The 27,968-nt window shown below is 40.5% G+C and overlaps 2 protein-coding genes across 2 annotated transcripts in view; both read right to left on the bottom strand.

The window, feature by feature from the left end:
• sned1 (sushi, nidogen and EGF-like domains 1) overlaps positions 1-19,936 on the bottom strand; it is a 43,369-nt gene extending 23,433 nt beyond the window's left edge. The window contains exons 1-22 of the mRNA XM_075484853.1: positions 19,362-19,936; positions 12,943-13,230; positions 11,514-11,654; positions 11,233-11,395; positions 11,010-11,135; positions 10,622-10,735; positions 9,795-9,908; positions 9,190-9,303; positions 8,140-8,187; positions 6,592-6,681; positions 6,320-6,451; positions 5,867-5,986; positions 5,415-5,531; positions 3,402-3,545; positions 2,797-2,970; positions 2,557-2,670; positions 2,346-2,459; positions 2,129-2,242; positions 1,620-1,736; positions 1,216-1,503; positions 881-1,088; positions 559-671 (exon numbers count right to left, since the gene is read on the bottom strand). Coding sequence (XP_075340968.1) covers positions 559-671; positions 881-1,088; positions 1,216-1,503; positions 1,620-1,736; positions 2,129-2,242; positions 2,346-2,459; positions 2,557-2,670; positions 2,797-2,970; positions 3,402-3,545; positions 5,415-5,531; positions 5,867-5,986; positions 6,320-6,451; positions 6,592-6,681; positions 8,140-8,187; positions 9,190-9,303; positions 9,795-9,908; positions 10,622-10,735; positions 11,010-11,135; positions 11,233-11,395; positions 11,514-11,654; positions 12,943-13,230; positions 19,362-19,580 — 3,172 coding nt within the window. The 5' untranslated portion in view covers positions 19,581-19,936. The remainder of the gene's footprint in view (positions 1-558; positions 672-880; positions 1,089-1,215; positions 1,504-1,619; positions 1,737-2,128; positions 2,243-2,345; positions 2,460-2,556; positions 2,671-2,796; positions 2,971-3,401; positions 3,546-5,414; positions 5,532-5,866; positions 5,987-6,319; positions 6,452-6,591; positions 6,682-8,139; positions 8,188-9,189; positions 9,304-9,794; positions 9,909-10,621; positions 10,736-11,009; positions 11,136-11,232; positions 11,396-11,513; positions 11,655-12,942; positions 13,231-19,361) is intronic.
• A 1,037-nt stretch (positions 19,937-20,973) lies between these two features.
• crocc2 (ciliary rootlet coiled-coil, rootletin family member 2) overlaps positions 20,974-27,968 on the bottom strand; it is a 29,931-nt gene continuing 22,936 nt past the window's right edge. Inside the window, exons 24-36 of the mRNA XM_075486222.1 lie at positions 27,473-27,711; positions 27,223-27,382; positions 26,965-27,132; positions 25,547-25,931; positions 25,339-25,469; positions 25,126-25,246; positions 24,874-25,037; positions 24,344-24,784; positions 23,013-23,162; positions 22,729-22,926; positions 21,958-22,089; positions 21,385-21,564; positions 20,974-21,292 (exon numbers count right to left, since the gene is read on the bottom strand). Of these exons, the coding sequence (XP_075342337.1) occupies positions 21,209-21,292; positions 21,385-21,564; positions 21,958-22,089; positions 22,729-22,926; positions 23,013-23,162; positions 24,344-24,784; positions 24,874-25,037; positions 25,126-25,246; positions 25,339-25,469; positions 25,547-25,931; positions 26,965-27,132; positions 27,223-27,382; positions 27,473-27,711 (2,553 nt within the window). The 3' untranslated portion in view covers positions 20,974-21,208. The remainder of the gene's footprint in view (positions 21,293-21,384; positions 21,565-21,957; positions 22,090-22,728; positions 22,927-23,012; positions 23,163-24,343; positions 24,785-24,873; positions 25,038-25,125; positions 25,247-25,338; positions 25,470-25,546; positions 25,932-26,964; positions 27,133-27,222; positions 27,383-27,472; positions 27,712-27,968) is intronic.

Here is a 27,968-nt window from a genome sequence, read left to right on the forward strand (position 1 = left end):
AATATTGGTGAAATAAAGACAAATAATGCCTTATTTAGAACAATCCCCCGTTCTCTCCCGTCATATGGATATAAGTGGATCTCGAGAAATCTAGATAGCGTCCGAAGGAGGGCGACTTTCACCAAACTGTTATCGGTGAGTAGATGAATGTATTTTATGCCAGAGATAAGGTCTAGGTTTAAAAAAAAAAAATTAACTTCCCCTTTATCTAATGTTGTTCATGAAAAAAACAGTAGGCTATACAAAAAACATGTATGTTGTATAATTACTGAATGTGCAGTTAATATTAAAACACATTTAATTTTCACCAATGTTCAAATTACATAACCGACATTTTCTGTCTGTTATACTGAGTCTGATCAGGCTCTGATCACGCTGATATATGATTTCCTTTTGTCAAAATAAAGTATTTTTTCATTTAATTTTATTTCATGTAATGTACATGATGGAATAAAGACACTTCTAACGTAACATGTGGCTTGCATATTATTGCTTTATCTTTGTTGTTAGAATACATGGAAATGATGTTAGTAGTGTCCACTAAATGATGGAACCTACTTGTCCAGAATTGCAGTGGTCCAGCTGAGTGGCTGGTGGAGGGAAACTCATCTGGTCTGATTCCACTTTGGGTTAAAACATCCACTATGTACACCCGACCAGGCTGCAATGAACTGGGAAATACAAGAAGGTACACAGAGTCAACTCCTGTGTTTGACATTACTGTGTAATTCTTTGCGAATGTGATGAAAAAGTTCCCTCAGCTGGTTTAAAGGTACTTCATCAACAACCGTTCAAAGTACAACAGCACCACTCAGTGGACACAAAGGAAGCTGCAGGTGTGTCACTGGGATTTCTGGGCTCTCATTGTTCAGAAGCTGACCTGAAGGTGTACTCAGTGGTGCTTGTGTTGAGCACTGCAGTGCGAGCCTCACTTCCATCTGAAGGTAGCAAAGACACATGCACCCTGCTGACTGCAGCATGACGAGCAGCATGACGAGCAGCATGACGAGCAGCTTGAACCAGCCAACTCAGCCAAACCTGAGTTGAAGACACATTAACCACCTGCAGTTGCTCCACCTGCTGGGGTCCTACAACAGAAACACACTAACTAAATTTAAACAAGCACTTAAATTATTATAAAGATAGACACAGAAACACTTTACAGGAGTTTTATCTTTGCTAAAACAACGGCATTTTATGTAAGAATGTCCTCACTGGTGCGAATTAATGCAGTGGCAGGCTGGCTCGTGTCGTTGCTGTTGGTTTTGAGTTTGATGGAGACAGTGGAGATGTTGTACAGCATTCCGGGGACTAGGTCTCGCATAACGTGGGTGGACTTCTGCCTGTCCAGGTAGTCTGTTTTGGGATTGCTCTGGCCCAGGGGAGCGTAGGTAACAGCAAACATGCTGATAAGGCCGTGTGAGGGCTCCGGCTCATCCCAGCGCAGCTCCACTTCACTCTCCTCTACACGCAGCACATGGAGACCATGCGGAGGCAACAGGTCTGGGAACAGTGGCAACCTTACTTTTTTTTTTTTTATCCATACATTAAATAATTACAAAGTTGCATTTGCAATGCATAAGACTAGTACTCAGAGGACAGTCTAATTCTTAACCGACCTTTCTCACAGTCTTTGCCGGTGAGGCCCACTTTGCAGACACAGTTGTAGTTTCCTCTCCTGTCACTCCAGCAGCGGCCACGGTTTCCACAAGGTTTCAGTACACATGGGTCTTCCACTTGGGGGTGACAAAGATTTTTAAAAAGATGCTACTATTTGGTTTATGTCACTACAGACAGCAAGTTAAGTTAGTGCTGGCCCCTATTCAATCCTATCTATACTTTCATATTAGAAAGGGAAATTGAATTGAATGGAAATTTATTATTTAATTTGTGAGTTGAACCTTCAGTCTATGGACATATTTAAAGTACAATCCACTTTTGAATGCGACTTGGGGGGTTGGGGGGAATGTTGAGCAAGTCTATAATTTCTCTCAGTCTAGTAAACACAGACACACCCAGTTAGACTGGTCACTGTTAATTACAGACAGATACTGATAGAGTTGATACATTCATGTTTGGATCAGGTTATTAACAAAAGAGACTCATGAGGCAGAGCTGATCCACTTACACATCTGGCACTGCTCCCCAAAGAAACCGTCTTTACAAATGCACATATAATTCTGCCTGTAACCCCGACACACACCTCCGTTCAGACAGGGGCTGGACTCACACCCGTCCTGCTCTGCACACAGATATTTCCACTTTGGTAAAAATTGTCATTCTGCATATTCTGTTGGTTAGAATGTATACACTTGTTATAGAAGAGGCTGAAAAACACACCACACCTATTTCACAGTTCTGTCCTTTAAAGCCTTGCTGACAGTGACACAAGTAGGTGCCAGGTTGGTCCTCACATGTCCCCCTATTCAGGCAGGGCTCTGACAGGCATTCATTTGTGTCTTAATGGAGATGAAACAGACATACACAGGTGTTACATATGTTTGCAGGTGATCTAAATATCTTTGTTTATTATCAAAGGTTTGCTCAAGCTTTTACCTATCTGACAGCGGTTTCCACTGAAGCTATCCTTGCACACACACTGATAGGATCCAATCTTATTTCGACAAGAACCGCCATTGAGACAAGGCTGTGACAAGCACTCATTGATCTCTGTAAAAAATGAGAAATTAAAAAAATGATGTAAATAAAAACTAATATGAAAGATTTTGATGATTATAAACTTTTTTTATAGGGACTTTTTTTGGAGGATGCATTGTGTTGATATGTGTTACAGACCCTCACAAACAGGTGGCTGGCTCCAGTCTCCCTGAATGCCACAGATGCTCTGAGTGGCTCTGGGCACGGACGTGAAGCCTGAATGGCATATATACACAGCCACCGAGCCTGGTGTTGTTGAGGAAAACTGGATCTCAGCGTGTTTGACATGCGGGGGCGGGCCACAGCCCAGCTCTGAAATGAATCCAAACACTTTGATAATGCCACCATGGCTGCATAGTAACACCACTTCACAAACAGTAGGGCTTTAAAGAGCTCATCCAGAACAGAGTATTATGGCAACAGAGGTGCTTTCCATTAAGACTCCCTGTATTTGTCCTCCTAAAATTACCTCCAGTATGCTGTTAGAGTGTGCAGACATGAATCATCGGATCTAATCAGGTCTTACTTTACATAGCTTATGTAGCCATTCTATATCTGTATAAATGGGGCCTCCAGTGCAGCAACACTTCTAAGATTATCTTCAGATGGAAAGCTTGTATCTGTGCACTTAACAGCTCAGGATATCCCCTGCTTCTGCCAATCTTATTGAGTCAACATTGTACAAATGTCAATATCAGAGCAAGATTAAGACATTGTTGTATGGTGACATACAGTCTGCTTACCTGCAGGGATACGCACTGAGCTCCTGCTTATTTCACAGTGCCTGCCACTGTAGGCCTCAGTGCATTCACATTTATATTTTCCTATGTAGTGAAAACATGTCCCACCATTCAGACAGGGACTGGAGGCACAGGGGTCAGGCTTCCCTGAAAGAAAACATCCAGAATAAATAATAACATTAAAATTGACGGGAATCAATTTTTTGTCTTTCTTCATTTTAAACTTCTTCTTGAGGAAGCTAAGGTCCTTCAAGGTTTGCAACAAGATGTTGCAGATATTCTACAAGTCTGTTGTTGAGAGTGTCATTTCCTCTTGCGTCATCTGTTGGGGCAGCAGCATCAGAACCAGGGACCTAAAAAGACTCAACAACCTGATAAGGAAGGCTGGTTCTGTTCTGGGGACGACTGTGGAACCTCTGGAGACAATAATGCAAAGAAGGATTTTGCATAAAATCAAGAGAATTATGGACAACCCTGAACATCCTCTCCATGAGACTGTTATCAGAAAACAGAGTCTCTTCAGTCAAAGGCTTCTTCAGTTTGGATGCAAAACGGACCGCTACAGGAAATCATTCCTGCCCACAGCCATCAGCATCTATAATAACTCCTTGATTTAATTGAGCTACATCAACATTTAATTTCCCTCTGGGATAAATAAAGTATTTTTGAATTGAATTGAATTTGAATTGAATTGACTGAAGGAATTCATTTTATGGCAAAAATACCAATTTGGCTTTAACTTGCAAAAGTAAGGCTATTCCTGTTTTTCTTTCTCAAACAAGGTCATTTAAAGAGGTTTATGGATGGAACCTACTTAGAATGGATATATATGAAGGACATAGGAGTTTGAATTTGTTTTGACTGAAGGAATTGGTGTTTATAAGCAAAAATCCGAATTTCGTCTTAATTCCGCAAAAGTAAGGCTATTCCTGTTTTTCTTTCTCAAACAAGGTCATTTAAAGAGGTTTATGCATGAAACCTACTTAGAATGGATATATATGAAGGACAAATTAGTTTGAACTTGTTTTGAATTGAATTGAATTGAATTGAATTGAATTCACATTTATATTTTCCTATGTAGTGAAAACATGTCCCACCATTCAGACAGGGACTGGAGGCACAGGGGTCAGGCTTCCCTGAAAGAAAACATCCAGAATAAATAATAACATTAAAATTGACGGGAATCAATTTTTTGTCTTTCTTCATTTTAAATGACTAAAAAAACATTTTGCGTTTAAGGGGAAGCTGTGCTATAGGCAGATTTGATTTTAATTTTTAACTATGTGAAGCACTTTGTAACACCTGTTTAAAAAAGGGCTAGCTTAAGTTTATTATCATTCTTATACTATGAAATGAAGGAGGGCAAATTCAGTTACAGATGAAGGAAGTTGCTAGGTTACAGCATAGGAACAAGAACGTGAAATGGTTTCAAAATCAAAGTTGATGAAAGTACTGATTTATACTCTTGGAAAGAAATTTGGATACTTTACTTAAGTACTGTCATTTAATTTTTTGTAATCATTTTTATATATACATATGTATATATATATATATATATATATATATATATATACATATATATATATATATATATATATTTCCTGCACCACATTAATTTGACAGCCTCAGTTACTCGCAACATGTTATAATGAAGATTTTCCCTGCTTGATGATAGAACAAACTTTTAAAATACAACACAGGGTTAAAGATCAAGCCAACACTTTCCAACCTGTCTGTCACCAGAGTCACACTTCAGATGTTAACAAGTCATTAACATTTCCTACAAGTTAACTTTGCGCACAGTTTCATTTCAATGTATATTTAAATTATACAATATTTAAGGAAAAATTTAACTAAACACAGAGTACTTTTACATAGTTTGTACTTCAGTAAAGAAAATTCTTAAAGTAGACCCTCTTTCTGCATTATTAGCTTGAAAATATCCTGATCAAATACAAATTTTTCTAGACGTGTGAAAAGTAACTGCGAAGAAAATTTTATACAAGTGGTACTCACCCACTTCGCAGTGTTTTCCAGTGAACCGGTAAGGACACACACATCTGTAGCTCCCTCCCTCCTCCTTACAGGAGCCTCCATTGCGGCAGGGGCTAGAAGCACAGGTATTGAGTCTAACTGGAAAAAGACAGTGGAAGGGAAATCCTTAAAGCAGAGAGCACCCCTGCTTTTAATCACACAAAATAAATCTGTTCCACTCCATTAAAGTTCAAGTCATATTTCAGGAAAACAGCCCATAACTCAGTCATAAGTGGAAATTATCTTAAGCCTTTCAGCATTGCCATATTTCAAGCAGCATTACGAGTAATGGCATGTTTCCTGGTGTATTATAGCTGTTGTTGGGTTAGAGTTAGAGTTGAAGTAATAATGCACACATTTAAAGGGTGTATTGATAATGTTTCTTCACTAATTCAGATGCAGGCACTTTTCCATTTTTTAATCAACTCTTCTACCTTTTTCACAGTGCTTCCCCCAGTATCCGTATCTGCAGTCGCAGGTGTAGCCTCCATCTGTTTCGTAGCAATACCCTCCATTCATACAGGGAGAAGAGTCGCAGGCCGATTGGGGCTGTACTGAAGAACACATACAGAGACTTGAATGTGTCCCATTGCACTGGGAAACAAAAAATTGTCTAAGTTTTATTCAAGCACAAAGACACATTAATCTAACATTTAAGGATTTAATCAATGACTGAAAAACTACACTAACAATAGCAATGATTTCTAAATCTCGCCCAACATCCTTAATGTAAATTGCTGACGTGATCGAGCCATTTAAAATAGAATTTTACACTTGCCAAGATGTGTGTGCTTAAAAATGTTTCTCACTATAGCGACCAGCTGCTCACAAACTAACATATAGCTGCTAAAGTTGCCAGTTGCAAGGTTGGCGCCTCAGACTCTTACCATAGGGGTAAAAGTCCTTGTAGTCGAAGTCTATTCCAGTCTGACATGTACATAGGTAGGTCCCTCCATACTCCAGACATGGACTTCCATCAGGACAGGGTCTGTTGTTACTGCATGGTGTCTGAGTTACTTCTAAGTGAAAGGAATGGTGAAAAGTATGTTCTCAAACTTTAGAAAAATGTCTCTTAGTTTAAGACATCTGTGATCTTACAGTGACCCATTCAGCAAAGTGCATGTGAGACACCTGATAGGATTATACATATCATACACACCAAGCTGACAGTAGAGTCCTGTGTAGCCTGAAGGGCATTCACAGCTTCCATTGATGCCACAAACACCTCCATTCTGGCAAAGGCATTCCACTGGAGAAAAACAGAGAAAGAAGCTTAAAGGTGGTAAGTTTGTTTGAGCTTTAGAAGTAAGTAGTTTAATAAGGTAATATTTTCAATGTTGAATGTAAATATAGACCTATGGTAGAAATGGTCAACATCTGTATTGCATATTGAGTGTCTTTCATCTACTATACTGTAAACTATGTATTGATTTGTTGTCATTTCGCTTTCCAAACAAAGCTCACAAGACAAGAAATTAGCCGTCAGCTTGCTGCACATCCGTTCTGTACAAATTATAAGAATGTTTTTGTTTTCCTCTCCTTGCTAATTGCAGCAGTGGATCAAAGAACATGGCCGTATCACAGCTAAATGACTCCCCTTTGAAGTCCCAGGAGCTTGGTGGAGGGTATTAATTTTCTGATGATATGGAGCATATTTTGTGACCAAACTGTATGGCCCTGAGGGCAATTAATGGATTGTTACTTTGCAAGAGCCACTTTCATTGGCCACCTGTGCAGCCGGGCCCTTTGATCCGAGAGCCTGATTAGGCACTTCTGAGTCCCACTACTTTCTCTTCCTTGGAGGATCATGCTCCTTTTTCCGCTGTGCCTTCCAAATGAGCCAGGCAGGAAAGTATTTGGGAGATTTAAGTGAGCCTATATAAGCACTGATAGTTATTTCAGCTCAAGGGTGAGAAATAGCATGCATTTGTAAGAGCTCGAATGCTATTAAAGAGCTTTTAGTGGAGAAGGAAAAACCCTTGCAGCAGTTGCTATCAGTAACCTCTCATGGATGTTATTCCCTAAAACAAACAGAATAATAAAGATATTCAATAAAATAATAGATTACTTCACATGCATTATACATATTTTGCGTTTAATTGCTATGCAAGCAGCAGCTGCGCTTTAATGTGCTTTAGTGTGATGCCATGGTTAATTTCCAGAGAAGCAGCGGTGTGGAGGCATGCATATTTCAACAACTCTGTCTGAAGAAATGACCTGAATTCCTAAGACCAGCTTTGACTCATAAAGAGGGCTTTTTAAGTCTAGACAAAGCACTTCCTCTTGTTGGTAAACTAATAAAATGTGCTATAAAACAATTATTTACAAGATCAAGCGACTGGTTCCTGTAGTAAACTGGGCGAGGTCGTGTCAGTTTTGATAATTACAATAATCCATCATCACAGCAGCCTCTTCCAGGGCAGAGTTCCAAATTCCTGTGGGATAGCGCAGCTCCTCTTCAAATACCCTAGTCTGCTCTCTACCTGCCCAGCAGCCTACAGTAAGCATCAGTTGAGCCAAGTGAATAAAACCTTCACACTTGTCACCATAGAAGTCTGGAGCACACGTACAGATCCCGACTCTCAAACTGGTATAGTCACAATTTTGGTGTTTATAGCAATCTTAAAGGGAGTTATGGTGATGTAAAAACCAAAGAGTATGTGAAAAATGTTGGCAAAGCTTTAGCAGTAGCTGCTTTTGTTTTTACCTGTTTGGTTGTCTGCCTCTGTAAAATTGACCTGTGGCGTCACCAGCTCTGAAAGAAAGACAACAACATGCTTTAACGGATTAGTTCACCCAAGTAACACATTCATTAAACATGTTAATCTCTGCTGTTACTTAGTAGTTCAGATATTTTATAGATACGTTAATTTGCTCAGGTTTGAAAATATCTGGCTTTGAGATGTATAGTGCCACTCGATACAGTGCTAAAAATATCTTTACAGAAAAAGCTTCTTTGTTAATAATTATATATATGTAAAATAGTGTCTATGAATTGTGATAATATGTTCACTACCATTGTACTGGCATGGCACCTCATATTTCTGGCAAAATTTCAGAAGCAAATCTATTAACTGTCTTACTGGCTAGATGTAACAAACTAGAGGTATGTGATACAGATGGGCATAGTGTAAAAGAGATATATGCCATTATCATACTATGTGTGACGACATCTTACCGGTTAATATGTACAAATATCAGCTAATCACAGATATCTGCATTTGTGCACACAGTTTACAGATGGATAAGTAACAGGGAAGTGTTGTACTAAAACAACAAGTTGTTCTTTAAAAGCTAAATTGAAGGAGTCTCTTCAAAAAAGGGGAAGCTTTCCATTACTCTGAATTTGGATAACCATTCCCATCTAATGCAAGACACAAGGAATTTTAAAACCTGAAAACTGACTACAGTTTCTGCCTACAAAGCTTTCACCTTCTCTGTTTTTATAGTTAGATTTCAGTTTCTATCCATGCCAGGCACACTTGTTTTGTTAGCAATATAATATGTAATGTTTTGTAATATTTGTTATATCATGAATTCTTCAAAATAAAACACAGATGAAGCAACAGAACACTGTTCTTTCTCAAACGAAAGTCTGAGTCACAAACACTTGTTTTGGGCTAAAAAGCTTTACGATCTCCCTTTGTACTTGCTCCAGATGCTACACTACAGGAATTTAAACAAAAAGGGCAATGTTAATGTTTCCCTTGACAAACATTTCTTTTTTTAAATAAGCCTCTCAAGCTGTTGTCTTCACCTGTTTGGCACAATATTCCAGTGAAGGCAGCAGGACACACACAGGTGAAGTAGGCCACCCAATCGATGCACTCTCCTCCATTCAGACAGGGCTGTGACTCACATTCGTTTATGTCTGGAGGATGAACAAACATTAATTAATCAGAGATAAGTTTCAAGGTTATTGTTCAAGACACTAAACTGGATTAGGAGGACTGAACTTCTCTTGTGAAAGCATAGTTTCACTGACCAGGTGTCTGGAATTAAGAGTAATCTGGTCTCATGTACAAGCAAGGATTCATGAACTGTGCAGGGCCTGATCATTTAATTCTCCACTGGATTTGAGTTTCATGAACAATCAATCACGAGAGATTTACGAATAGAAAAGGACTTTTTTGCATACGAACTTGAATGAAGTGAATTTTCTCAATTTGGTTCGTTGCTACACTGTGTGACCCAAGGAAAAAAAATAAAAGAGTTGTTTTCAAATCTATTCAGGCATAACCCATTTGTCTAGTTGGACTGGGAAACTCTTTGGACAGACACATCTGCCAAAAGACTGAGTTTGATGTAGAAAGCAGTAGAAAATATTTCCCTGGAGAGAGGACTATGAGAAACCCCGCTCACCTGTCTCACACAGGACACCAGTGTAACCCGGTACGCACACACAGGTGAAACTGCCGGTGCCTTGTACACACGCCGCGTTATTAAGGCATGGCCTGTCTTCACACTCGTCAATGTCTGTAACACACACACACGGACAGAGACACACACTCGTGGAATATTTACTCAGCTGATTAATATATCCGCCGCATAGCTCCCCTCACTCTGCAAGTATGTGCTGCTGGCTGTGAAAGGTATTAGAAGAGGTTTGATTCATCTCCACAGGCTGGACTGTGGGAATAGGCACAGACGCTATAGAGGGGCTGAACCAAAAATGCTTTAAAAAGGTTTTGTTGTGTGTGTGGAAAGGGCATACTGAGGCAATAAATATTTTAATCAATCAGAGAAGGTCTTTAGGAAAATTGGATCAATCATTTGGGTTTTTAAATAGTGAGAAAGTTATATCAATATATCTAAAGTAAACATATTACTTTGTTTATCGTATCATATTTGTATATTCATTATTTGTATAATAAGAGATTATTCACTGTTTTTTAACTATTGTTAAACAAAAGTTAAGATATTTAGACCTAAGGTGCTTTAAAAAAAAGGTTTTCTCAAGAACTTAATAAAACTGTCAGCGTTAAAAAAAAAAAATCATTATTTGTCTGTCTCTGAAGCACATGTAAACAGCTTAAATTTCCAGCTTTTATTGCAAATTCCAAGCTAAAGCATGCAAAGGCCCCATAGAGGTGCAACTGGTCTTAATTGGTTAAAAAGGAATCTTTGAAAAAGAGGGAATGAAAATATGAGCACAATAGATTACAGCTTGAGGCTTTGCTTAATCGTACCTGTTTCACAGTGAATCCCAGTGTATCCAGGACGACACTCACAGGTGAAACTATTAATCTGATCTTTACAAGTCCCTCCGTTCTGGCATGGATTTGAGGCGCACTCATTGACATCTGCAGCGACAGGGACAAACACAAAGAAAGTAGTATGTCTTTAATTAGAGGGAAACATCTGGTCTGTTAATAAGGTAAAGTCCAAGGAGAACGCATCAGATTGGCACGAAACCTGCACGGGTATTAAGGAAATACTCAGGTGTTCCTTTGGAAAGCCCGGTGAAATCTAGAATTTTCTTGACAACTTGACATTATTTTTCCTGGCTGATCTTAGGTAGACAAGCAGTCATTCACAGAGGCAACAGAGCAGGAAGTGGTGTCAACCATAACTCACCAATCTGGCATCGTCGACCGGTGAAGCCAGCCAAGCAGGAGCAAGTGAAGGAGGGGTTGCCTGTAATACAGTCATCAATGCACTGGCCTCCATTCAAGCACGGGCGCAGATGAGGGCACACTGATGCTGGAGAAAGATGTCGGAGTAACATGAATCCCAGAAACAACAATATTAGGGGATCAAAGAGCATTTGACAAACTAATCTATTAGGAGAAGCTCTCACCGGAGTTATTGCAGCCACCCACTTCCACATGTGCATCATCTATGCGGAAGACCCATCTGCCTGGATAGCCCACATTGGTAGTCTCCTCTAAATTTATCACATCGGCGGTGCGAGAGCCAGGGATGTTGAAATAGCGTGTGCCGTCACCAGCATTAAAACCTGCCTGGGAAGAGGTAGACATGAAAAAGATTGCTGAATTACAGTGTGCTACTGTGGAATGGGAAGCAAATCCTGCTGTATGACCTGACTGTTGCCATAACCAGATAACTGTGTGATCTTACCTGCGCTGCAATCCCTCCAAGTCCAGTCAAATTTCCTCCACTGCTGGCGTGCATACCTGTCGTCCAAATTATGCTGTTGTACTGGAATATAGTGAAGGAAAGCTCTCCATCTGTAATGAGCACCACTTGGAAAGTGTTGACCTGCACAAAGGAGGAACGAGTTACTGGTTTGCAGCAAATTCAGTGATAAACTGCGTAATCAACAGAATCTTTATTGTAAGGGTACACACTCGGTAAGGCTAGAGACATTTTTCTATAGCCTTTTCTATAGCATTTTTTTCTATAGCCTTAAAAACTAATGAATAGATTTTTTTCCTGGGATTGAAATGATGATAGCCTATTGGCTTCACAGTAATCTTTGCTTATATAACCCAACAAGAACGCAAGTCGAATTTTGGATAGCCAATTTTAGTCAAGATTAAACAATAAATGAATCAATATTAATTTTGGTTATGAAATAAATAACAAAATAAATTAATAAAGTGAATAGAAATGTATAGATGAGCTAATATAGTTCAATAAAAGATTTTTATTTCAAAATAACATTTTTCAAGGGACAGCTTGATTATATTCCACAGCTCTATTTATTTCCATTTCTGACATTCATATTAAGGGGTTTGGTTATCTCAGTCAGTCAGTCCGGCACCAGACACCGGGAGACCAGAGATCAGAGACCAGAGATCCGACATCACAGCTAACTGAAACTAGCAACAATTCTCATGCTTCTGTTTGTCAGGATAAGAAAAGAGCTTAGATAAATGTGGCATTAGAAAACAAAAGTAGACATTTTGTAAATCCCATTGAGTTCTATGGAAGACTGAATGTTCGTTGATATTACTCCGCCATCAAGTGGTGTGGAGTATAGCAAGTCAGATTCAAATGCTGAGCGGAAGTTTATCCACGGCTGTGAGGTGGCTAAGAAAATAGTTTAGAGCATGAACGAGCTGCCAAATAAAACACGACAGAAGCAACTTTTCGCAACGAAATTTGATATGGATTACCAGTGCACACCAGTAACCACTCCGGTGAGTTGATGATTTTGAAAACGGACGTTTATGGTGCTTTTACGGACCTTTTAGGACATGCATATGACTTGCCATTCTGAAGCAGGTTGAGAAGAATCAAAATTAGGCAAATACCGGAGACAGCAGTAAACATCAAAAAAGCGGTGAGGGGGGTTCTAAAACGTTGCAGACGACTCATAAAAGAGGCTTAATGTTGAAAATACCGCAGTTCCCCTTTAACAATTGTTATTGAAGTTTCTGATGATTAGTATTATATCAGTTTACATCAGATATTGACTTTCCTCTCACACCTTTATGTTTTTAAATATTTAATGGAATAAGATGCTTTCAAACTATTTTTGCTAATGATACTTTGCAATGTAACTACATGGTGGCAAGACAATAGTTAAAGTGTGATTTTGTACCGGCGTTTGGGAGTTTCCTCCAAAGAAAGTAACTTGATGCCACGTAGAGATGAGGACCCATGTTGCATTGAAGTTGGGGAACTCTGTGAAGTACGTCTTGACATCACCCGAGGCCCTGCTCAAGATGGAAGGATCGTGGCTCTCTCTGTAGAACACTCTCCCTGCTCTGCGGTTGTCAACATCAGCCCAGAATGGCGCCACAACCCGTCTGTCCCCAGCGATTGGAAAAGCTACGGGTGTGAACTGAGACACCTCCCTCAGGAAAGACACAAGGCCATTGTTGTTAACCTGAGAAGGAAATGTATTTGGAATTAGAGCACCTGAATAAAAAAATACCAGTAGAGATTTCTCAACATGTCAGACTACACCATGGTGCCTTTTTATAGGATTAGGTGGGGTTAGAGTGGAGGTGCTGAGGAGGACACGTAAAGGTGGACAAATAGTGTTTTGACCTCAAAGAATAAACTCTAGCATTGGGCAGTGAAAACTCTCATAACGGATGTTTGCACTTCCTACGTAGCAGACAGACGCTAACTTTATTTCGTATGATGAGCAGCTGAGAAAACCTGGCTTCTGCTGCTCGTGCACCTGCAAAGTCATCACACCAGTTGGAAGTCTTTAAATCCACAGACGTCTGGCAAAAGTAATGTAACCAAATAAATGAGTCTATCCTCTCTTTGTGTCCAGATCTACTCACAGACATGCACTGTTGTCTTGTATTGCATGGTGGAATGTCAGCTGCCAAAAGATTTACTTTGAAAGACCAGAGATGAAAATGAGGTTTATTGACAAACTAAATACTCAATTGACCGATTAGTCAGTCGACAGAAAATAAAACAAAATTAGCAAATATTCCACATACTGGCTTGATATTTGTTTTCTCATTTTTACATAATTACAGTTTGACATTCAACTTTTGTTCGGACAAATATCTTTTTAGATATTAAAAACATTTATTTGCCATAAAAAATATCAGACAGATTCCACTGGAAAATCATCTTTAATTCTGCTATTAATCTATTTTAAACAAAACAATTTCAGCATTAAGTTGTATGCCTCACATATCAGTTGCAGTTGCCTATTTACTCATTCAGCAGAGACCAAATGGCAACAATATAATAACATTCATTTAGGAACATGTTTCTATCCAGCTGGCAAATTTCCACTATACACATTGAGCTCCTTTTTGGTCTCCAATACAAGCAGAAGTATCTGACTCTTTTTGATCTATTTCATTTATACAGCCGTAAGATGCAATTTGGGAAAAATAAATGTCTATAAAAGAGTGTTAAGCAACATAAGCGCATAGGAGGCACTGTGGGATTCACAAAGGAAAAAAAAACATTTACATAAGTTAGACTGGCTGTACAGGAAGAAAACTTGTCGCACAAAGAGTTTCGGCATCCAAAACATTAAGATGTGTGTGCATTCAACCAGGTACAGCTCCCACACCCTGGAGATTCTAAAAAAACTCTGCTAAACAGGACTGGAGACGAAAGTACAACAGCAGAGGGGTTGAATCCCCATGAAAAGCTTTCATTCGGGCATTGTGTTGGTTTATTATCAGCATGGGAAGATTCTGCCTACCCCGGCTGGCACCTATCCAGCTTTTCCTAAATTCTGCTGTGAGCCCGATTTTTCGCATTCAGGCTGACTGGCATGTGACAGTGACAAAGCAACGTCAGATGGCTGAGCTCTGCTCCATGCATGCATGAAAACCATAATTTGAAAGGCTTTGCTGTAAAAACAGCAGAGGAAGTTTTGTTTGGCACAGCACGGGGGCTCAGTTAATTGCCCGACCACAGTCTTCCCCTCTGAATCAGCGTGATGTGGTGAGAATGTGGCCAATGTGGGGAGAAAGACGACCGACTACAGGGGCAGGGCCCGGGGGTCAGCCAGAGCGCCATCTGATACCAGGAGAAAAACAAGAGCAAGGGCACGGGGTTGGATCATTGAATGGATGTTCATGAAATACAAACCTACCATACGCACATGCCCAATAATAAGAGACCTGTGGTGGCAGCGGCCCCGAAGTCACCCATCTTACACCAGAATTAGTGTAGGAAATCATGAGCACTAAATAACATTTATATTCCAATGATGGAATATGTTTAGATGCCTAATCGGATCCCTCGTAGCATCTGGAATTGTTTAAACATGCATATTTCCTTCTTGTAAGAAGTTTTTAAGGCTACTTTGACATGGAAATAACCCCAGAGAAATTGATACTGAACTTGGAACCTTTTGCTTCTTTATCCTCCTGGTTTTCCACCAGGCTTTAACTAGTATATGACATCCAGTGAGGGGTGGTTCTGCATGACACTTATGTGAGAGAGTGAATGGGTTCAGAGCTGCCCTGTGTTCTGCTGTAACATGACCAAGGTCAGAGTCACAGAGGAGAGAGCTGCCATCAGTCAACTCTGTAAGAAACATCTTTCTCCACATATTTCTTTTTCTCACTTTCAATGGTGCCACTTCACTCTGCAACACCCTCGCTTATGTTTTTTGGGGAATTCTTCGCCGGATATATCCAGGATTTTGCTTGGGTGGTTCTCTTTCGAGCCAAGCAATTTATGGAGTAAAATAAACTTTCTTCTGGCTTAAGTCAAGCCAAAGCAAAGTCCTAAATGAAAAGGGTGCCCGTGGATCAGCTCGGGAAAACATTAGTTTTCCTTGTCAAAAATGGAGGTTTCACAGCTACAAAACTTGTCCAATGACTTGACGAGACCAAAGGAAGTGACTACAGTCTATGGTCTGTGCACTTGGCCTGTACCTCCTCAGCTTTGGCTCACCTTTCGCTCAAAAGAGTTTAGACTGAGGCAATAAATCCTGTCTGCAAATGTGTGGAGTGACTAAAACACAGCCTGTATTGCGCCAACGCACTTGCATGCAAAAGTTTGAACACCCCAAATAAATATTTCTGTTGTTGTGAATAGCTAAGTGTGCAAGTGTTGACCCAATTTTCAAAAGTCTGAAGTTAAAGGTAATGTATTGCTTTAATATTTCAAATATACATTTTTTTAACTTAAAAGTTTTTCAATTTGAAAATAATGGGAGAAAAAGAAGAAACAACTCTATTTTTGTAACCAGCTCTCAGTTATTCTTTGTTTCTACTTCTGTGAGGTTTTGGGACAACTCAGGAGACTTTGAAATCCATGACAAGTCCTTTAGTTTGTGACTCAGTTTGTGTCATGTTTTGTGTTAAACAGCTAAAGATCCACAGTGCGGATGTTTACAATAATAAAGCTGTTATAATTTACTCTATTCTTCCCTCTACCACTAAAATGTTTTTGTGTCATTGGCTGCAACACAAGCCCAAAGCATGACAGATCCTCTCCCGTGCTGAACAGTTAGAAGAGTGATTTCTTTTAAATGAAATTCTATGCAAACAAAGGAGAGGAAAAAAAAGGCCTGATTTCCTGTTAAATTGAAATAAACCATGATGACAGTTGGACAACAACTATGGTCACACACTAAGAGACAGATTTCTACTTACTTTGCTTTGTTTCTCTCATTAGATTAGTGTTGTCTTCCCTTCCAGTGTGGACCAGTACACAGATTATGTACCTCACTATTTCTAGGTTGAGTGCAGCAACTTTCCAGAGTCTACTTTAACTAAAGACTGGCGACCTGTCATGGGTGTACCCTGCCTTTTGCCCAATGACAGCTGTGATAGGTTCCAGCCCCCTCGTGACCCTGAGATGGATTAAGTGAGCATAGAAAATGGATGGATGGATGGACTTTAACTAAAAGGCAACCAGCGGAAGTAGTCTGGAATGCAGCCCCCTTTATAGAACAACGACTTGTTATTTTTGCACAAAGACTTCCAGCCTTTATGCTCCACTAAGAAAACCATATCCTGCTTGTAGCTTTATGTGTAACAAAAACACTTAAAAGTGGTATCAATCTCCTTATCTCACTCTCTGCTGGAGATTAAAGGATACGCCAGAAGTCATATTGTTCCATTAAAGGGTGTTGTTGAGTTGGAGACTTAAGGCTTTTAGACGAATGTTTTGTAAGAATATGCAGATATAGATAGCTCCGTTACGGTGGATAAACGACTGCTCTGTCATGCCCTTGATCCCATAAATACGTAGCAAAAAAAAAAACATACTGAGTACAAAGAATTAAACCTTTACTCATACAGTGCAACGAGTGAATGAAATTACACAAAGTGTTGTCGCTCCACAGAGCTTCACATGAGTAGTAGCAGATGTGTAATCCATAAAGAGTGCAGTTCCACTGTTGCTTGCTCTTGGCAGGATATGTACAAAACGTATTTTAATTTTGTTGACAAGTCTATTTTCAATTACACACACAGTTTTTTTCACTGTGTATTACAATAAGAACCTTTGATAATAAAAAGCTATTTTCACATCTGCTTTTAAATTTGTGTTCTTTCCTCTCTGACCCTGGATGTCCTCGTTCATGTTCTTTACACCAGCCATCCCAAAGAGCAGTTAATCTGTGAACTGCATTGTTTAGAAGCAGATACATCTGTGTTCTGTTAAAGTTATTGGTCATTTCTCAGATAAAGCAGCTGGACAGTTCCAAGGGGAAGACCCCTGCCATGCTATCTGAGGCATGGGAGGAGGGGAGGGAGGACACGGAGGAGGAGGAGTAGGAGTAGGAGGAGATGGAGGAGAGATCCCAGCAACACGAGAAAACTCCCAGATACAAACCATAACAGAGGGACAGCCTGGTTACCATGAAGCATAAATAGGACTGGAAGTTGGGAGAGACCCAGGTTTATAGTGGGATTTCTAAGTGACATTAGAACTCTGTTACCAACTGCTATGTGGCTATGGCAGACCTTAAATGCACTGTTGTGACTGTTGATGGCAACTGCTGAAAATAAGACATTTAGTTTCAGAAGGGGACAAAGGTTTAATGGAATCTGCTGTGAAAGATTTAAAGAAAACACTTTGCAGCACGTGCACTGCTCAAAAGGCATCGGTAATGATTATGAAGTAAGACAGCCCCCCACCCCTTACACACACGCACGCGTGGTCTAAAATCTGTTTGGTTCGACAGCTTCTATGTGACAGGCGCCCGGAGGCTTGGAACAAACTCTTGGGAGGAATTATTGATACAAATTTACCTTGCAGTACTCAGTGAAATATTACCTGTTCAAAGTAGCTCTCTGGTGGCAAATATCACCCTGTGGCCTGCTCACTTTACAGCAGACGTTTGATGGATTCAGGTGAGCCATTTGAAGTGAGCATGACTGTAATTTCAAGTGCCTGCCAGAATATATTATACTCAATGAGATGCAGAGGGAGATACAGGATATCACATAACTTCCACCACAGCACACATCAGAATGTGAAGTACCTTCATTTTCATCTCTCTCAGATAATAATACAATCTGTGATCAACAAGTTAAGCATCCAGTAACTTGTCTTATCTTGTCTAATTAGACTATTGAGTATTAGCATTATTGCAAGAGCAGAAATGGAATTTATTGCAAAACCTGTAAGGAACACTTTGGAGTGTGCAGGCAGTTTTGACTTGCAGGAGAACTCTATAGTTATAAATACTTTAACGGTCTTCAGAATTGCCTGTGTAGCTGAAGAGTTTGATATATTTCTTCATTAGGAGTCTGACTTCACCCCCATTGGCGCAAATGCTGAGATTAGAAAGACAACCTTTGACCTTGCCCATTGTTGCCATGGTTCCTCAGCCTCCCCTGCCCTCAGTCTGAACAGGGAAGAGGCAGACGGGGCTCCAAGCGAGGAAGGGGAGATTCGGCAAGCAAGCGTGGATGCATAACCACAACAGGTGGTGTTGATTTAAGGGAGTTCTGCCTTTCCATGCGCTGGAACTGAACCCAATACATGACAAAGGCAGATCAAAGTGTGTTCCACTGTGGTGCGCGAAAATCCTTGTCAAACCATTCAGCTTCCTCCCATGAGCACTGTTTGTCTCTCTGCATATTTTCTCCCCACTCCCGCTTCTTGTGAAAAAGAACAGCTCACAGATGCTCCAGCAACAGTGGATCATTTCCTCAAACAGCCCTTTGTAGATTTATAATAACGAGGGTTACCACTGTTCTGAGAATAGTTTGTCTCTCAGAGTCCCCCTGTGGTCTTAGAATGCAGGAAGGGCAGATGTACAGTGAAGAAAGAGTCACGGAGGATTATGATACCACCCGTGAGGGGAAAACACAATATTCTACTAATGAAGTTACACAGCAGAGTACACGAAAGCACATGAACATTTACAAACTCTCAAAAGGCACTTCAGTGTAGTATCTGGCTGTGTGCCCAATCTAATCTCAACAAGGATATTATCCTCTACAGTTCACAGCTTCAGTTCAGTTTTAACTGCCAACTGCATGCAGACACATTTATGGTGATCTACTGCATAAAAACATTAACACCACACACCTCGATGAAAACACACTTGTCTGTACTCACATAGAGTCCTGTGTGCCTCTCTCCAAAGAAGGGGAAAGCAACAGAGATCTCCTGGAGCCCGGAGCCTCCGTCGTCCTGATCAACGGTCTGGGAGTCCCCCTTGTCCAGGCCAAAGGGGTAGAAGTCCTCCAAGGGCACAGTAGGTTCCACCCTGGGCAGCAGGTTCAGGGAGATCAGGGTGCAGAAGCAGGAAAGCAGGGCTTGCAGACCCAGCACCATGGCCTCAGCCACCCAGGGATGGAGCTGACAGCAGGCACTGCAGAAGGGAGGGAGGAGCACACACACCTCAGGCAACAAGTGCAGAGCAGAACAGGACAAGACCGTGCGTTCCTCCTCACAGCCGCAGAAGCCGGAATCCTCCCCTGACCGCTCCCTGGTTCTGCCTGTCTCTCCTCACTTGTCCGTTAGCAATGAACTTGGTTTCTACTGTTAGACAAGGGAATGCTGTAGATTCCTTGCATTCTGCTTGCTGCTGGGCACTGCATGAGCTACACTCGTCTCACTGAAATGAAACGAGGGAAGGAATGAAAGAGGGGGAGCAGCGTGATTCAGCTGAGATGTTTTTTTTTTTTTTTTTTCAAACAATCCAGTGATTTGGTCCCTGATGGTCAGCTTAGAAATATCCTCAATAAAAGCTCTATTCTGCTTGCCAAAGGAGTTCTTTCAGCTTTGGCCCCACCTCCCCCACAGGGATTCACTACCTTGCATAATTAGCTCCTTCCAGCCAATAGCTAAAAAGAGGCCGGTAACAGGATAACCACTGGGCGGATCTATGATAATCAAAGAGCTGCTTTAAAGAAACTCTGACAAGTCCCCCCGCCTTCAACGAAACTCCCTCTGTGTACAGTTACCAAGTCATGCTTTGCTTTACTGTAAGAAGACATGCATGTGAACTACTGTACAGAAAGTATGGTTGTAAGAGCTGAAATGAAAGACAGTGCAGATGAGATGAGAAGTGAAAATATTCAAAAAAACCTCACCATATATTTATGCAGATCATTTTTTAAACAAAGAAAACAATAAAGGCAGAGCTGTCCTCTAAGATCATCTCTTACCTGCAACAGTACATTCACAAAGACTTAACAGCATGAACTCATGCTATGTAGGGCAGTGCTGCCCTACACAAACCTCAAGCAAAAGTTTTCATGACAAGGTTTCGTTGCCAGCAAAATATTCATCATTCATCCCGTTAAAGTTGTACACATCAAAACTGTATAGTTCCACATGGATACACTCACTTTTATTGAAAATGATTCGAAATGTTGCACCCACTAATATTAACAAAGTCAAATACAGTACATAATAGAATCCCACTAAAGAGTCTTTAACAAAATCTGCAAACAATTCATCTAAATGTTTGGATCTCTTTTCTTTGATAAATATATCTTTAAATTCTGATTATGATACACAAACGATGACATATAATGACATATTACATAGCATGATGAGGACATATAAAGTAAATACATGATCGATATGACAAATGAATACACAAACCATTATAAGTGAAGAAGAAAGTACCAACCAATGAAACATTTAATCACATTGCTTTCTAAAACATGACACAGTATAATCAGATAGAAACTATCGTGAGCAAAAGGAAATCCTGAAAACAAATTGGCACATCCAGTTCACATATAAACAAAACACTCATTGTTTGTTGTTGTTGTTGAGTTTTCCAGCAGATTAAAGTAATCCTGTGTGCACATGTGCAGGGTGGTGTGAGCACCTTGGGAATGTATTTATGTGCATCCAAAGTGAGAATGTAGCTTGACACATACAGTAGTTGGGAAGCTGCCAGCAAGGACAGCAAAGTTAGAAGACAGATGTGCCTCATACTTCACTGCTTAGACACCAGGCTGTAGCATCTGACTAAAATACGCCTGTCGCCTTCTGGTCTCCTGATCAAGCTGCTCTTTGAGAGTCAGCACCTTTTCAAGACAAAGAGGTAAGAAAATACAGATACATCTATAAAATTAAGACCATTTTCCAAGTGAATTATGTACAGTTAGAATTATAATACCTGCTCTTCCAGGCATTTAACCCTCTGGTGATGAGCCCTCTCCCTGGTCTCCAAGGCGAGCTCTGCTTGGTGCTGATTGTCCCTCAGACGATCTGTCTCTAAATCCAACTCCTGGTGATGACGGGCAGTCACCTCCAGGAGGCGCTGTGCATAAGAGTACTCCAACTGGGAGATTTGGGCCTGAAGACAGTTCAATTTAAGGTTTACATAACTGAAAATAGAGCAGTAAAAAAAAGTCAGGATATTCTTATGATGTGTCTTGTGCTGTATTCAGCAGTTAAGCATTAGGAAATCATTGAAGGTTTGGATTCAGCTGGATTTATAACAACCAATTTAAAGAACAAGTTAATGGAAGACAGCTTTCATAAAGCTTTGGTGTAAACAAACAAATGCAAGTTAAAAGTTCAGATTCACACAAAAACTTCTCTTCCTTGTCCTACTTATCATTCAGTATTGCATAAATTCACATATTTATGTATCCCTCATTCAAGAAATATGCAAAATAAATAAATATGTGTGAGTAGTACAAATCATTTATCCCACGTTGTGCCCCCTAATCCTGCAACCTCACACCTCTAGAGTCTGCCGCACGTCCAGCTTTTCAGCCAGCTCCTGCTCCAGGCTGTGGACTCTCTGCTCCAACTGCACTCTCTCTCTGGAAGCAGATGCTGCCTCCTCCTCCCTCCTCAACCTCTCCATCTCCACCTGACAGCACGAGGGTGACATAAAGGGAACGACTTTACCATGATTGTTCTGCACTCATGTGTCTTCCTGTAATGTGTGCAGCAGAAACCAAGCAGAGCCTCTTGGTTCTCACACTCCAGTAACATTTCTCCTCCACTTTGAGACCACTTTGTGCAATGTAGAAAATTAAGGATATCATAACAAGAGAATTATAAAACAGCAAATTATTTAAATAATTTCCTGCAAAGATTGATGTAACTGCTCAATTATGTGTCTCAATGCCTCAGCAGCTGTATGTCTTCGCTTGATCCAGAACGTGGCAGCAAGTCTCTGACCAACACTAAACACACATTACTTCAGTCCTGGCCGATTTTGTGCAAAGGCTTCCAGCAGTTGTAGAATTAAATTTAAAATGCTTTAATTACAGTCAAAGCCCATTGTGGTTTGGCTCTCTCATATGATTCAGACATTTTATTTCATATTCAGCACAAAAATGATTTTAGGTCCACTGACCCAAAAGTAGTTTAAGGCTTTGGGGTTTCTTGGACTTTTGGGAAAAAAAAAACAAAAAAAACGCCACAGTAATAAGTGGATGTTTTCATTTTTCAAGTCAAACTACTGTATTAAAGTACAGTAAAGTATGTAGGCAGTTCATCTCACCTTCTCTAGTGTCTTTCTAAGAGCAGACTTGTCTTTACCGAGGTGTGTCAGGACCTTCTCCATCTCGGCTCTCTCATTCTGAAGCTTTTGCAAAGAGTTCTGCAGATCACAGAGCTTTTCTTGGAGTTCCTCTTTGTCTCTCTGCAGCTGCTGGGAAGTGTGCAGTTCAGCCTCCTGCTGTTTCTGCTGCTTCAGGCTCTGGGGCACAGTCAATCAACCTTACATCAAAATAGAGCTTCAACCTTTCTACCCTCATTTACTTACACTTCAGTAGTGAGACTCACCTCGTTCAGTGTCCTGTTATGTTTCTCCAGCTCAGAAATTTTAAGCTCTAAGTCCTCTTGGGCTCTTTGAAAGTTCTTAGTCTGCATTGTGAGTGTGTGGTTCAGCCTTTTATTCTCTGAGAATGCATCCCGTGTTTCATCAAGACGTTCCTATGGGCACATACATACATGTTGAAATATATTATTCAAACACTTATACAGCTCCACCAAAGCGTTGGGATTTTGCACCTTATATCCCCAACAGTTCTTTGTAATATTTTTCTGTTCTTGATTAACTGTGGGAAGTTGCTGGCAGGAGTAGGGATCTTTCTAACACTGAGCAAATCATTTATACCAAGCATTTTGTGTTTTGGTTTTTCTTATTGTCTTTAAAGTGTCACGCCCATGGACTCATTTTTTAGTTTTCATGTTCTAGGTTATGCTTTTGTTGTCAGTCCATGTTTAGTTTTGCCTTAGTTTCCCTTCACTCTGTTCCTTAAGTTCACTCACGTCACCTGTGTTTTTTCCTCAGCTGCACTCACTCCCCAATCACTCCCAGCCCTCTATTTAGTTTCCTGCCTCCCCTGTCGTTTTTGTCGCAGCTTTGTGTTTTGTTACCTGCCTTGACCTGATTCCCGTAGTTTTCCATGTTCCACGTCGTTTTTTGCAAGCTAAGTATTTATTTATCCCTTGACATGTCAAGTCTTTTTGTTTGTTGTTCATAGTTTTGATTTTTGAATCCGGCCCAGCCGCGCCTTTTGTTTGTTACTTTGTTTTTTGTGAAATAAATCACCCTTTTGACATTGAAGTCCGCATCCGTGTCCACCTTCTCCACCACACCATCCTGACATAAAGTACATTCCCAAACTATGACCAGGCAGTTCTCCTTAAAAACTTACAGCTGTCATTGTGACTTTCGAAAAATACAAAAATGTTTCCAGAAGTTATGCAAAGGCAAGGACTTTCTAAATCCTACGCTACATCCATGTTTAGTAATGTATGGATGATATGAAAGAGGGTAATGAGCACTACATTCCTCCCAGATTTTGAGGGACATCAGGAAAGCCACAGTAGCAAATGATAATACAAACACTGTCTGTGACATGTCAGGAAAGAAGAGCTGCACTGTTAATCAAATCAATTCAAACTTTAAGTTTAATCTATTGTTTAACATCGTATTGTTATGACAGAAGAAGAAATCTACAAATTGAAAATACAGAGTGGACATATAATTTATTTTATAAAACAGAAATAAAAAAGTTTTCTTTAATATATTTCCACCCAACATTTGTTCCTGTACATTCAACCTTAACTTTGATGAGCAGTGGGTGTAACTAGTTGACAAGCTCTACCTGCAGCAGCCTTCGGTCCTGCTCACTGGCGGTCAAAGCCGTCTGCAGCTGTGTTAACTGCTCCTGCACACCTTCGGCTTTGGTGCTGTTGTTACTGAGGGTGCTTGAAAGTTTGTGAAGCTGCTCCCTCAGCTGGCTCTCATGCTTCTCAGCCCGAGCCAGTGAAGTAGCCAGCCTCTCCTCATTGACCCTGACCACAGCATATCGGTCTTCACTCTCACCCAGTTTTCTCCTCATGTCTTTCAGTCTCTCCTGCAGTGCGCTAGCCTCCGCATCAAGCTCTGCTGCCCTCAGCTGGGCCCTCTGTAGCTCACCCTCAAGGGTGCGTTGGGAGAGCTCGAGACGGTTCACTTTGCTTTCTGCTGCCTCTAGCGACTCTTTGAGCCTCCGCTGTTCTGAATTTGCACAAGATTCTAACCCCCGCAAGATCTCCAACCTGTCCTGTTATTAGGAGTTAGGACAGGAATTTCTCAGTCTCATTAAAGATGCTGTGTGATATTTCTTTCAATCATTTTTTTCATTTTACATACCTGTAGTGCTCTGGACTCAGTCTGAGCAGCTTGCAAACTAGTCCTGAGTTGAGCCAACTCTGCCTCAAGCCGCCTCTTCTCCCTCTGTGTTTGGTGTATTTCATCTTGCTGCAGGAAAAGGGAAGTTTGTACCTCGTGTAATTGTTCTGTCATTTTTTGTTTTCCTGAAAGAACACACAAATATATAAATATGTAAACCAAAAAACAACTAATACTTTTTTGTAAACTCATAAGAATAATTGACTTTCTTACCTTCCTCTGATTGCTTCAAGGACCTCTGTAGCTGAAGCAACTGGGTGGCCGACTTGTCCTGGCAGCCTTTGAGTTCTGCTAAATGTTGACTCAGACTGATTATCTGAGCCTTGGCTTCATCCTGAAGGAAGAAAAGGACATTTTTAATTGTAATAAATTTTGCCTATGTGCTGTGAGGTAATTCAATTCAGTTATTAAGAATTTTATTTATACCCTATCTCTTTGTGCATTCCTAAATTCCTGCTGGAATTCATGTAGGACTGCGCTCACAGATTCCACGTTCCACTCCTCATCTTCACCATGGCGCAAGGACAACGCAGATACCTCTGTTACACTCTGTCCCCCTGACAAGAGACCACACTCTTTAGTTTACCTCCTTGAAGAGGCAAGAACCATGACAGCATGATGTCCTCAACTTTACCTTTCACATCCGAGTGTCTTCTCCAGGGAGACGGAGTACGTCGTCGTGGATCTGGTTTGTCAGAGAGTTTTGTATGGTTGATGGCAAAAGTGCGGTGCAGTGCTGAGTACAACCTGACCAGCTGGTGCTCCAGGTGTCTGCATTTGGCATTGCTCAGACCCAGCTGCTCTTCCAGGCTTTGGGTTTTGCTTTCAGCAAGACCAGCCTGCAGAGAGAGTTCCTTGATTTGGGTATTGGAGTCTTCTAGCGCTGCTTCCAGCTGAGCAGTGGTTTCTCTGTGCCTCCGATTACTCTGCTGCTGATAGGATGCTTTTTCCTGCAGCAGCTCTTGGCTCTGCTGTTCGGCTGTTTCCAGTTCCCTCATACAACACTGCAGACCTGCAACCTGTTCAAATAGGCAGAGCAGTTCTATGGCATGTTTACTTTATACATCTCTCTACAAGGTCTATTAGACTGTAGTTTAAATGTCATAAAGGTCATAACTGTGGTCTGATCAATGAAGTATTATAAAATCTTTTATAATCCTTTACATTTTGAAGACACAGGTGGAAATGCTTGCCAACTCCTTGTCAGTTCTTTTGCTTGCATTCATTTAGGTTTTAAGGTATATTTAGAACTGTATTTAGGTTTATTTGCAGAAATGATCATAGCTCTGACCACAGCATTAAAACTAATAAACTGTAGCTTCATTCCGTATAAGACATGACTTGAGCAGCGCCCGACATTTCAGTGCAAATAAGCACACAATTCTGTAAGGTCTTAATGTGTTTTGAGATGACAAGCTTGTCGACTTCACTGGTAATGTCTTTAGAATAATTTCTAAACAGTTCTATAAGGAGTTATAGGCATTAAACAATATACTGTGGAGATATAACTCTTCTTTGCCTTCTTCTGGTCCCTATTCCCTTCAGACCAAGATGCTTGATATTTGTTGAGGTCACAAAATATCTGTGTATATCTGTGTATACTGTGTATATGCATTGTTTAGACTTCTAATGACTCCTAATAATTCATTCCAAGTAGCCTAAGTGCTATACAGACCACTTACTCAATGGTCACATAATCACTTGCACAACTACTAGGGTCTTGAGAATTTAGGTCCCTAAAAATTAGATAACAAAATAGAGTAGGCTAAAATTTAATCTTACTGGATGAGAGCTTTTTTCTTTTCAAATTTTGCAACACTGTTAAGCAACATTTATATTCTACATAAAGTGATGCTTATCTTGTGTTGTTCCTCAACTGTATTTAGGGAACAGTTCTCTTAAAGTTAAATAATGACTGTTAAAATGTATTGCATGTTGTGGTTCATGCTCAGTCTCTGCATGAGTATGACAAGTATTTCTCAAGTATTTAAGCCAAGGAGGAATGTTTGCTCCAGCATGTTCTTAACAGAGTAATTCCTGCAGGCCTTCTACCTCATTTAGCGCTGCTTCCTTGCCAGCCTCACACTCCAGCAATCTCGGCCTGAGAGTGAAAGCCTTGAGACGTGCCTTCTCCTCCTTCTGCTCCTCCTGACATACCAGTGCCTGCAGCTCCAGCAGTTCCTGTTTCTGCTGGTTGTTCTCACCTTCCAGGACTTTTGCCTGTTCACATTAAGATGGCAGATACTATTTAAAGATAATTCTTTATTGAAAATAAATGAGACGGAAACACTGACCTAAATAATACTTCACCTGTCTGCGCAGCTCCTGCAGCTCTCTGCGTGCCTGTAGACGAGACTTCTCCAGCTCTCTCATACTGCTCCTCAGGGAGGTTGCCTCTTGGTGCATTGAGTTCCCACATTCCTCTAAGACGGACAGTTTCTGTTTTTTCTCCTCCAAAGCTCTTCTCAGACTACAAAGTATCCCAAAATATCTATTGTTGTTAAACAGTTGGTTACAACAGACTTTACAGGAACTCTGTAATCTGTTGTATCAGCCATACCTGCTGTTGTCACTCTCTGCTCTTTTGATGAAGGCTCTAAGCTCCAGGTTAAACGCTTGGATGGCTTCTTTTTCTCTTGTTTCATCACCAAGCTGCCGTTTTAGGTCCAGTGCTTCCTTTCGTACCTCGTCTCGCTCCTGCGCACAGCTCTGAAGATCTCTGTGAGCCTCAATCAGATCCATTTGACCTTCAATAAGTCTATCCTCTGCCTCCTGCAGCTGCTGACGAAAGCCTTCTAACTTTATGGTCAAATTGTGAAAAATTAAAGGAAATATATGTCACTGAGCAGAAATCGGTACATTTTACAGGTAAACAGTAAACAATGTTATATGATAAATGACATGAATTAACTTTATTTCAAATCCAGATATTTATCAAAAACCTATAATCCTTCAGCATACTATAACACTGACTTTGGATGACATAACACATTAGAGCTTTGCTGTTTGAAAGCTAAATCTCAACATCGCCTATTTTAGGTGCTGCGTGCACAATC

Source organism: Odontesthes bonariensis, chromosome 15 (genome assembly GCF_027942865.1).
Source record: "Odontesthes bonariensis isolate fOdoBon6 chromosome 15, fOdoBon6.hap1, whole genome shotgun sequence".
Classification (NCBI taxonomy): Eukaryota; Metazoa; Chordata; class Actinopteri; order Atheriniformes; family Atherinopsidae; genus Odontesthes; species Odontesthes bonariensis.